The 12,764-nt window shown below is 31.5% G+C and overlaps 1 protein-coding gene across 1 annotated transcript; it reads left to right on the top strand.

Moving 5' to 3' along the window:
• Positions 1–3,243: 3,243 nt before the first annotated feature.
• LOC107464325 (uncharacterized) lies at positions 3,244–12,075 on the top strand. Its single transcript, XM_052254165.1, has 8 exons — positions 3,244–3,379; positions 4,144–4,448; positions 4,542–4,626; positions 4,722–5,105; positions 5,212–5,416; positions 5,523–5,656; positions 5,737–5,867; positions 11,839–12,075. The coding sequence occupies exons 1-8, from the start codon at positions 3,244–3,246 to the stop codon at positions 12,073–12,075; spliced, it is 1,617 nt and encodes a 538-aa protein (XP_052110125.1).
• Positions 12,076–12,764: the final 689 nt, after the last annotated feature.

The following is a 12,764-nucleotide window of genomic DNA, read 5'->3' on the forward strand; positions in this document are numbered from 1 at the left end:
CGTGAGCTTTGGTAGTTAGGGTGTTACACTTCAAATTACTATGGGCCAATATACCATGTACTAGTTCGAATCAGTCCAATTCGAACTAATATGTGTTTCTTCGTGTGTGTAATTCGAATAAGATTTATTCGAATTACTATAATGCTTTCATGCTTGCCTAGTTTGAATTGCACTAATTTAAATTATTATGTTCATGTCTGATTCGAGGTATAGGGTGATTCGAATTACTATTCATTGCTGTAGTTCGAATTTGTCTAATTCGAACTACATAGAAACGTCATGTCTCGTTTTTTCTTTTGGCTGAATGGTGTAAATTGTGTATCCAATTGGTTTATATGTGCATTTTGCCCTAAAACAATATTAGATGTGTTTTTATTGAATAAGATATAAAAAAATTAATTTTATCTTTAATGTTTAAATTTAAATTTTAGATTCATGATTTTAGATGTGTTTTTAAGAGATATTTTGTATATAATTTAATAATTTTAGATGCGTTATAATTAAAAAAATTAATTTTATGAATATATATTTTAATAATTTTAAAAATATTAATGTTCGAATAAATAATGAAAAAATCTAACTAATAATAAAAAATAAAAAACATTAGATGTATTTTTATTGAATAAGATATAAAAAAATTTAATTTTATTTTTAACGTTTAAATTTAAATTTTTTATTTATAATTTTAGATGTGTTTTAAAAATATTTTGTATATAACTTAATAATTTTAGGTGTGTTATAATTAAAAAAAATTATGAACATACTATTCTTATTTTCTTACATAAACCTTCGATATTTTGTACATTTTTACTCAAATAAATTAAAATATAAATTATTTTATCTGTAACAATTTTATTATTAAAATCAAATAGAATCAACTTAGTTCCAAATAAATAAATATATTATTATGTTTATTTTAAACATAATTATATAGGTTAATTTTTATATTTTTTAATATATCAAGATAAAACAAAAAAATATAAAATAAATAATTACATAAATAATGGGACAAATAATAACACTATAATAATATAGACTATTTTTTAGGGTTACATGTGTAAAAAAATTAAAATTTATCGAAAAAATAAATTTTGACACTATTTTAAATATGAAAATATGTTAATAAAAGTTTTGTTAAAAATAGTATTTTTAACATATAAGTAATTGTGAAAAAAGTTTAAATCTTATTTTAATAAATATTGGCTGTCAAAAATAATTTGTTAGAAAAATTTGAGAATATATTTTTTGTGATACTTATTAACCGTCAAAAATACTACTTACTTTAATACTTATTGACCATAAAATATTCTCAACAAAAAATTTTAACAAAGAATGAGATGTGATCTTAAAATTGAAGAATAAATTGAGATTTTGAAGATAAAGAATGAGTAGTATGATCCCAAACTGAGAGCAGTGTGATGTCAAAATTGACAGAGCCCAGAGAAGAAGAGAAATAGTGGTGTAAATTGAAAACAAATGAGTGTCAAAATTGAGAAGTAATTTTTTACGGTCAAATTATTATTCATCAAGAAAATATAAAAAATTTGATATTTATAATATTTGTTAAAAATATATATTAATTTTGACATTTAATTATGGTGTTAAAAAATAAATTATTAAAATAGTTCTCTTTTCTTGTAATAATAATAATAATAATAATAATAATAATAATAATAATAATAATAATAATAATAATAATAATAATGTAGTTTACCTAAGGAGGAGTAGGAATGTAGGATCCTTGAATTGAATGCTTTCTCCTGTACGACATAGAGAGAGAAGAAACAAAACGTTATAGAAAAGGGAGTATACAAAAATGTTAGCACAGAGAAGAAACAAAACGTTAGTAGAGAAAAAACGTACGAGAGAGAAGAAATGATAAAATAAGTACCTATTTTATCATGTAGGTAGGAAATTAAAAAAAATTTAACACTTAAAATCATGTCTATTGCGGTAGATATGTATATATAGATATTTACTAGACTTTTATTATCATTTAAAAAATATTATTAAATTATATTAAAATATTATCTATATATATTAGTCACATTTTAATAAATGTTAAATATATTTTATGTTATTAAAGAGTTTTGTTAACATTCTTTTAAAAATTTAATATCATTTAATAAAAATATTATAAAAAATATTCTATAGTAATATTATAAAAAATGTTACAATAGATCATTTATAGTAACACTTAGAAAAATATTACAATAAATATTTTTTTTATGACACTTAAAAAAATATTACAATAAATATAATTAAAATGTGCTAAATGTTTAATTCACTAGGTATGCAGATGATTATTTTTATCTTTAAGTGGATGGTTATCCTTAAGTGCCGATGAAGGAGACTTGTTGGCGACCAAGCGATGGCAGTAACGGCAGAGGATTGGGGAAGAAGCTGATAGTTTAGTAAATTAAGATATATTAGATAGTTAAAATTTTTAAATTATTGAATGGAATTTTTTGGTTGAGTAATTCGGGTGGAATATTTTTCTTATTTCATTAGGTCAAATTTTTAACTCATTGTTTATGTTATTCAGAATTTTTGTTATCTACCTAATAAAATCATAAAGTGTTTTGTTACTGAAACTGGGTGGAGTTTTTTTTTATTTTGGTGGGTCAAAATTTTAGTTCATTATTTATATTGTTCACCTCTTTATTGTTTATCTACCAAAACTGGTTTTATAATCATTTGATGACATTTCATGCTTAGTATGTGAGATTCTCATTAGTGATGTATGTAACATTCTTCGTGGCTATTAGTTATTCCCAATGTTCTGAAAATCGGACTGGATTGGCCGGTCGAACCAGTTTAACCAGGAATCAACGATGCAAACGGTTTGGTCCTCCTCCAATAACCGCTGGAGAAAATAAATACATGCATTCTTCATTCTTCGTTCTTCGTTCTTCGTTCTTCCATTTTTGTTCCTCTTGAAGTTTGTTGCTTTGTAATTGTTACTCTGTTTTAGTCCAGAACACCTAATATGCTAGAAACTTATTCTGTTATATAACTGTTACTCTATTTTAGTGTTTTGCTGTTTTGTTAATGCTGAAAACTTACTGTGTTTTGTGAATGCTGAAAACTTACTCTGTTTTGTGGCTCCTGCTTTAGGTTAAGAACATGATTAATCATTGTGTTGTGGCTCCTGTTTTTAATTGCTGATGGCTCCTAACTTGTTATTTTTTATTGTGTTGTGGGACTATTTTTAATTTCATATCTGTTTTATTAATTTCAGTTATGGATAATAGTATTAATCAAGAAGCAATTACTGATAACAATGCTTCTGTGAATAATAACTTGGCTGTTGATCCTCCTATTTCGAATGATGCTGCTAATCCTAATCCCCGTAGTGCTAGCGATAGTCAGTCACAAGGTTCTTCTAACCTACGGAGAAAAACATATTTAGCTTGGAAATATGTTGCTCTACATATAGTGAATGGAAAACCACAATATCAATGTTTATCTTGTCTACAAATTTTTAACGGAGGTGAAATTCACAGGATGAAGAAACATCTAGCAAAGATTATAGAAACGTGAAAAAATGTCCTAAAGTTCCATATGATGTGAAAAAACAGATGGAAAGTTTGTTGAAAGAAATTCAGACCAACAAAAACAAAAGAAAAGTAAGTTTTAGTGAAGAGGGTGGTGATGATGTAGAAGATGCAATTGATGAGGCAATAGCTCAAGAAGAACAGTAGCGTACTTTGAATCATCAGCAAGGAGTTGGAGGCGATCCAAAGAAAAAGGTCAAAGTCATTCCTCCTATGTTTGCAGCAAGAACAACTCCAGGAGCTCAACCAAGTATTAAAAATGTTTTGCAAAACAAATAGGCGATACACGAGGTTGATAAACGGTTTGCTCAGTGGCTTTTGGATTGTAAAATTCCATTTAATGCTGTAATGTCACCATTTTTCCAAGATATGTTGGATGGTATTGCTGGTATTAGACCTGGTTACAAGGGTCCTTCTTATGATAAGTTAAGGGTTCACTTGTTGGCTTATCTTAAAAGAGAATGTCAAATACTAGTTGATAGTTATATGAGTGCATAGAAGGAAACTGGATGTACCCTCATGGCTGATGGTTGGACAGATCAAAGACAAAGAATGTTAATCAATTTCTTGTTGTATTGTTCTAAAGGTTTGTGCTTTGTGAAATCAATAGATGTTTCCAGTATGGTAAAAAATGCTTCACACTTATGTAATTTGTTTTCTGAGGTGATTGAATGGATTGGCCCTAATGATATTATGCATGTTGTGACTGACAATGCGGCCAATTATGTTGCTGCTTGTAGGCTTATCAATAGAAAATATTATAATATCTATTGGTCACCATGTGTTGCTTATTGCCTTAATCTTATTTTAAAAGATATAAGCAGCATAGCGCATATTTCTAACCTTGCAACACGTGCTTCAAATATCACAGTATTTGTGTACAATCATACGGTTTTCTTATCTTGGATAAGAAAAAGAACTCATTGGAGAGAAATTGTACGTCCTGGTGCAACTTGTTTTGCAACTGTGTTTATCACATTGAAGAGCATCTTTGATCGTAAAAAGGATTTGCAAGCATTGGTTGTAGATTCAATTTTCACTGATCACAAATTAGGAAGGAATGCTACTGGTAGAGTTGTGAAGTGCTATTATATTGGATTGCAAATTTTGGGATGATTGCTTTACTGTATGTAAACTTGTGGGCCCTTTGATTCACTTGCTGAGGCTTGTTTGATGCTGATGACAAACCATCTTTAGGATATGTTTATGAAGAAATGCTAAGAGCAGAAGATGCAATTAAAGAGATGTTTAGGCAATCCAAGACTGTATATCAGCTGTACACAAATATTAACAACTCAAGATGGGACAAGCATTTGAAGAAAGATCTTCATGCGGCAGCTTACTTCCTGAATCCTAAATTCTTTTTTAATGAAAATTTTAAAGAAGCACATGATGTTATGCGAGGTTTGCTTGATCTTGTTACCTTGTATTGCAAATGTAACAATTTGGATTCAGTTCAAGCAATGAAAGAAATACATTTATATAGAGATCGGAAGGAAAGTGTTGATAGACCAGAAGCTATTCGAGCTGCATCTGAACTTAATCCTGGTAAGAATATGGCTGAATATTTGTTTATTAATTAATAGTAACTTGTTTCATGTTCCTATGTTCTTAATTGATATCTTCTAATATGTTATGGTTTTATAATTGGTAGATGAATGGTGGAGGTTATTCGGAGGCTCTGCTCCATGTTTACAAAAGATAGTTGTTTGCATTCTTAACCAAGCATTTGCTTCTTTTGAGTGTGAGAGAAATTGGAGTCTTTTTTACCAGATTCATACAAAAAGAAGAAATAGATTGGAGCATGATAGACTGAATGACATTGTTTATGTTACCTATAATTTGCGTCTTAAATCCAGGTAATATATGATTCATGAAATATCATATTGTTTCATATGTAATCTTTATCATAACAAATTTGTCAATTATTAAATCTTCATATATTGTATTTAACTTTTTAGGAAGGAAAAAGAAAAAAAAACAGAAGACACAATATGATCCAATTGATTATGAAAGCATCAGTCTAGTTAACTTTTGGGTGACTGAAGAGGTTGTAGAGAAAGAGCCTGATCTTCCTAGTAATGTGGATGACTTATTGCGTGAGTATAGTATATTTAGTTTCTAATGATTTATTAGAATGTTGTTAGTTTATAATATAATGATAACATGTGTATTTTAGGTGAAATTGATGCTGATTTATACCAAAGCGGCGGTGGTAGTAGTGGTCTTCATGCTGCATCTCTTGATTCTTCTGCTCAAGAGGGTGGGAATGAAGGTGAAGATCATCCCACCGAAGCAGATTTGCAACAAGTTCTTGTGGATTTTGATGATTGATAAACCATGATGTTAGGATTTAATATTTAGATATGCTTTTATTACTATTTAATTTTTTAGTTTGGATTTTGATAAGATCATATTCGTATGTATTTGGTTGATGATATTTTATGTAGTGTTTTAAATTTCGAAGATATTTTAAGATTTATATGAGACTATAATCATATTTTAGGATGTTTATTTATAATTTATTTATTATTCTATTCTAAAACAATTTTTTTCGGTTGAACTATCGATTGAATCGATTAGACCAATAAACCAATAAACTAGTAACTAGAACGGTTTAATAACCAGTCCAATTTTCTAAACCTTGGTTATTCCTCGTTTGTAAAGTTGACTGCCAAATTTGCACGCTACTTTGCTTCATCATCTAGCTGCATGCCTAAGTTTGTTTGCTTATTCTATTTTTCATTCTGTTTTTTTTTCCTTCCTCCTAAAAAAATTGAATTTCTTAATCTTGAATCTAGTTTTTAGTTTAAATCAAACTTTCCTTTGCATAGTTTTATTTAAGTAAAACAATGTTTGCATACTTTATATTTTAATATTCTCTAAATGCATCGGTAATTATATAATTGCGACTAAAATTTTTTAATTATTAATAAATATATTAGCGATTATTTTTATTATTGTTAAAATAATATTTTTAGTAATGAATAACTTTATTGAATGAAGTTGCCAGGATAATCGTAAAATCATTTTTATTTTTAAATTTACATATTTAAAATATTTTAGTTGTATCTATTTTCAATCCATTAACCCTTACTCCTAAATCAAAAATTTCTTATTCTAAAAATTAAAATAACCAAAAAAATTTCTTATCTATATATTTTTTTACTAATGTGCACCACATCTTATATGAGACTATATCTTAGAATAGCCTAACTACGCATCTAAGCATTTTTGTATCCAAATTCAATCAAGTTGGCCTAAACTCAATAAAAATTACTTTCATCATACCACCATGTATCACACGCGTGTTTTGTAACACCCTACCACATAAGACTTTACACCTATGATATAAAACAGAGGTAAATAGGTGTTACGACTTCTAAAATTAAAATACATACATATAATAACAGAAATAATATAATAAACTAGAAGCATGGAAAAATGGGTAAAACAAAATTGCGAAATGAAAAGCGCAACGTTCCAGAAACGGAGTAACTTGCGTGTGAAGAAAAACTATAACTATAGGAACACACACACACACACACACACACACACACACACACACACACACATATCCAAAATCCAAATATACATAAACAAAATTCTGTCTCTTCATGAACCTCTAAGAGGGTCAAAAGAATAAGTTATGCGAAGGTAAAGCTAAGTAAATATATATACATCACTGTACAACAAAATAACTCAGTAACCACTTCGCTTCAGGTGTCCAGACGCCTAACGAGATGCCTCTCGACCTACATCTGTAAAATAACAACATAGTATGGAATGAGAACCAGAGGTTCTTAGTATGGTAAAGGTGTCACACACATAATATATAAGGTCCTGGGAATGCAAAAGGCAATCCTAGAACGCCGACACTCAGATTATAGAGCTTAAAGTATTAAACAGAAGCCATAGAAGGTGGTTTTCTAAGAGTATCTAAGCCTAACTTAACTTAACCTTAAATCCAAGTCTCATACTACCATTCCTTCATACCTCCATCTCCGTCAACATTTCACAGGCAAATAAATAGATAAAGGCAAGCACAAGAAGGTTATAAATACTGCAGGTAACAAATATACATTTAGCATGGCAAGTACATTTAAGCACACCCAGTTAATGCACAAACAAGTAATTCAAATAATATGCATATGATGCATGCCTGCCCTATGGCTGATGAGGCTCATCTGTCGGTTATCCAGCTAACCCGACAAGTCCGAAAATCTTAGACTGTCCCTCGACGTGCATCTATCCCCAAGAGTCTATGCATAACTTTTTCTCAAATAATCAATATTACTCAATGGGGGTTAAAATTCCTGGAAATTTATAAGTGCCCGGTCACCCTTACGTCGCAGGGTCAACAGAGTATTGAGTTTTCAACCTGGTACACGTGGTGGCAAGCAACGGTACTTTACCCAGGGAATCTCATATCTCAAATCATTTAATCATTCAAGCCAAGTATCAAACCTGATCATTCATTTAATTATCAAGCCAAGTATCATACATGATCATCCGTAACATTTCATAATCAACTCATCACTTTTTAACTTTACTTCACCTCCAAGTTATCTCCTTTTCCTAACTTCATCTGATTATAAAGCTTAATTATATTATTTATGACTAAAGGAATGAAAATAGAGGTTTAGAAGTTTGAAATAGGATTTTAAAACCAAAAAATCATATTTGCTGAAACAGGGCCACGCGTGCGCGTGGGAGTGTGAAACTGCAACTCGCGTGCGCGTCCCTTTGTCATGCGTACACGTGGACATGCTTGCTAACCCCTTACGCGTGCGCATGGGGCCAGTTGCGTACGCATCTCCAAAATTCCATTCCATGCGTACGCGTGGATGTACGTTCTTGAAAAAAACCAGATTCAGTAGCAGAGCTGCAGAATGGTAAAAATACAGTTTTTAGATATGATCTTCCAACACCCATAACTTCTTCGATTTAAAATATTTTTCATTTGTTCTTCGAATGGCATAAACTTCACGAATCCAATTTTTACTGTAAAACAAGTTGAAAGCAAATTGAGGGTCCGAAAGCCAAGTTATGCCTCGCTAAAGTTCGGCCAAAAACTAAATTTTACAGAAACTCCTTAACCTCCATTTCATTGTTTTCTATCATTCAAAAATCAGCCATTTCGCTCTTGATATCAGCCCTATTACATGCTATACTCCAGCCACATGATCTCACACCATTTCTTATCATTTTTCACACAACAACAAGCTCAATACCACACTTCAACAATCTCATTATAGATTTAATCAATGTAAACATAATCACATCATCATCAACTCAACATTCAACAATTATCACATTATTGGCCATACATCCACAATTACCATCACATATCCATTTTTCACCACAAAGGTTAAGAACACTAAACAATATACATTTCCATGTATTTCAACTTATCCTAAGGTCATCTAGCCTAAGTTTTCACAAAACATTATATATTAAATGTAAGAAACCTAAACCATAACTTGGCCGATTCCCACGTAGCGACCAAAGCAATTCACTCAACACAAACACAGCCCCAAAACTCAACAAAATACTAATGCCCAGCCTCCACCAAAATTCCAACGTCTACAATTTCAAGCTCCAATTATTTATTTTCAACCTAATACATATTCATAACACATATATATCCAATTTAATACTCAAAGCTCAAATTCAGTGAAATTAAAATAGAATTTTGGTATCCTCACCTTACCCAAGCTTCATATAAGCAAGAGTGAATATTTTCCTCAAACTAATTGAATCCTAAAACATCAAAGAACAAAGAAATTCAATACCTCCACTTAATTCTTGAAAATTGGGGGAAGAAGTGGCTGAGAACAGAAAAACGAGTTACCAATGAAATTTTTCTAGTAGAAATGTAGAGTTCGACGTGTGGTCGCGTGGCCGCGAACGGTGCGGCGATCGGAGTTCGGACGGAGGAGTTACGGCGAGCTAAACTTACCGTAAGGGTTTTGGCATCCTTCTCTTCTTTGGAGGTTTTCACTTTGCTCCAGCTGAAATGAGAAAGAGAAGGGGGAATGGGTTCATTTAATGGTTGGTCCGGTTGGACCCATGGGCCCGGTTTGGGTCTAGTTCAACCGGTTTGACCCGTTCGGTTCAATCTTAGATCGATTTCTTCGGAATTAATGTCAAAATTCTCGTTTCGATGAGCTCTATCCTAATTTGATATAATATTCACTTTTGTAATATTCTTTATTAAAAACCAATTTATTGACTAATTATTTACTAATTTAACGAGGTTTACATGTTTTAATAACATAACTTCTTCATCTCTGTTTCCTCTTTCTATTTCTCCGTTTCCTCCTCCTCCTCCTCCTTCTTCTTTTAAATTCGTGCAAGTAGGTTCTTCTTCTTTTTCGTGCACGCAGATTTTTCTTTTTCTTCTTCTTGTCTTTCGTTATCGTAATCACCAACAACACCAATATTTTGCTAACAAAAACTAACAATTTGAATTGAATTTATATTTATATAATGGATAATATTCGGTTCATTTAGTATTATACAGTGGTTTCACTTTGATAATATTTTCGATTTATTCTAGACGCAAGTGTTTCTGAATTCAAATTTATATAATGGAAAAATATTCAGTTCATTTGGTATTATACAATGTTTTCACTTTGATAATATTTTCAGTTCATTCTAGACGCAGATGTTTCTGAATTCGAATTTATATAAGAAATAACATAAATATCCAATAAAAATAAAGAAAAGAACAATGTTTATAGAACAATAATTGGTTTTATATTATGATGACGGTAGAGTAAGGTTACTTACATATTCTCTCATTTTATATTGAAATTAAAACCATGCATCACTTGGAGAATAAGAAGCAAGCAGCTGGAAGACAAAATCTTGATTGCTGATATTAAATATAGTTATAGTTATTATTAGTGTATAACTTGTTGTGCGAACCCTAATATTATTGACAGGTCATTTAATTCGGCAACAGTTTTCTACAAATTTATTTCCAATTTTTATTTCAAGCTTGCTTGAAATTTTTGGAATCCAGAGCATGGTTGGGTGAGATTCATATATGGTGTTCGGTTCATTTGGTATTACACAATGGTTTCGCTTTAATAATATTTTCAGTTTATTTGCAGTCCAAGTGTGTTGTCGATGAATAATTTGTCCCAATGGTTAGAATGGCTTTCAAGACAAATTGAATGGAATTGAATAAAGTGATAATAAATAATTTCATTGTTTTTTACTAAAAGAACTCAACCATTAACAAAAATACATCGAATTCATTTCTAGATCCAAATAAATCTCAATTAAACTAAAAAATAAACCGATATTACTTAAGGAATAAAAAATTTGGTCAATACTTATCAGTAGCATCAAGTGAACCTCAATTAACACACAAATGAATCAAAATAAATTAAGAAATGAACCAAAATCATTTAATGATGGCAGCAAAAAAATCAGAATTAATAAAGATGTTCGCAAAATATTCGTATTATTGGTGATGACGATAACGGAAAAGAAAAAGAAGAAGACGCAACATTGAAGAAGAAGTTTGCATGTGAAAATGAAGAAGAAGAAGAAGAAGAAGAAGAAGAAGAAGAAGAAGAAGAAGAAGAAGAAGAAGAAGAAGAAGAAGAAGAAGAAAGAGGAGGAGGAGAAGGAGAAGAAGAAGAAGGGAAGAAGAAGAACCTACGCGAATTTGGAAGAAGAAGAAGAAGAAAAACGAGGAGGAGGAGAAGGAGAAGGAGAAGGAAACGAAGAAGGAGAAGGAGAAGGAGCGCGTGATTTGAAAAGTTATTATAACAACTTGGATAAATTTAGATAGAGTTAATAGTCAAATTTGTCCTTGAAAGATACCTCGATCTCCATTTTTGTCTCCAAAAGATAAAATTAATTAAATTCATCCCCGAAAGATAACCAACCTGGTCACGTTAGTCCTTTCGTCATCTCCTACGCTAAGGTGGCTAACGCTCGCTGACATGGCCTGTTAACTGCCAATGTGGCACTCGCTTAGTGTACCCTCTTGTTGCTGATAAGATAAGTTCATTAGATCAATTCAAATTAGTCCCTAAGTCCATGAACCCTAATCCCAAATTAGCATTAACGGCCTTCACTCTTCTCTTGTTCTCTTCTGCTGTTTCAGCCATGACCAGCAGAAGCAGCAAAACCACCAGAGCATCATCAACGCCAAGTAAGTTCATAACAGTATACTTCAACATCACATGACACTCTCTCTACTTCTGTTTTCAGCTCTGACTAACTGTTTAACTTCATTTTCTGTGGGTTCAGGTTTTAGAGTAGTAGCAAGACACGTTCAACTTCACATGGAAGAGAAGGAAAAAGGGCAACGGCGGGGGATGAGAAGAGGTCGAGGGGTCCAGGGTCGTGGCCGCCGTCGTGCAAGTCAAAGTGCGGGTGGTGCAGCCCATGCAAACTGGTTCACGTGCCGGTCCAACCGGGCATGATCTTACGGCTTGAGTACTACCCAGAAACGTGGCGTTGCAAGTATGGGAACAAGCTTTTTATGCCTTGATCACTCTTGATTCACACGACCATCATCATCATCATCATCATATATTAACCTTGTTGCCAAAACAGAACAGGAAAAGACATTACAGGCATCCATCTTGATGTTCTGATTTCATACATGAACTCTCTGTGGCCTGAAAAGAGGATTTAATATAGCTATATTTTGAATTAATTGCTCCAAGAGCAACAATGAAAGTGAGAGGAAGAGGGGAGACAGAAGTGAGAGGAAGAGGGACGACAGTACCAAGACAACTAATCATTGAATTTGGGATTAAAGTTCATGGACTTAGGGACTGATTTGAATTGATCTAATAAACTTATCTTATCAGCAACAATAGGGTATACTAAGCGAGTGCTACGCTGGCAGTTAATAAACTATGTCAGCGAGCGTTAGCCACCTCAGCGTAGGAGATAACGGGAGGACTAATACGATCAGGTTGGTTATCTTTCGGAGACGAATTTAATTAAATTTATCTTTTAGAGACGAAAATAGAGATCGAAATATCTTTCAAAGACAATTTTGATTATTAACTCAATTTAGATAAGTATTTTGGTTAGATATAAAACTTTATTCATCTTAAAAATATCGGGGACTTTTTTAAAAAGTTGGTCAATAAATTTGTTAAGAAGAGTCTTTAAGTTCAGGTAATCATGATAGCCTAAGATTTGTGGAGCTTAGTTAAAGTTAAATCA

Source organism: Arachis duranensis, chromosome 9 (genome assembly GCF_000817695.3).
Source record: "Arachis duranensis cultivar V14167 chromosome 9, aradu.V14167.gnm2.J7QH, whole genome shotgun sequence".
Taxonomy (NCBI): Eukaryota; Viridiplantae; Streptophyta; class Magnoliopsida; order Fabales; family Fabaceae; genus Arachis; species Arachis duranensis.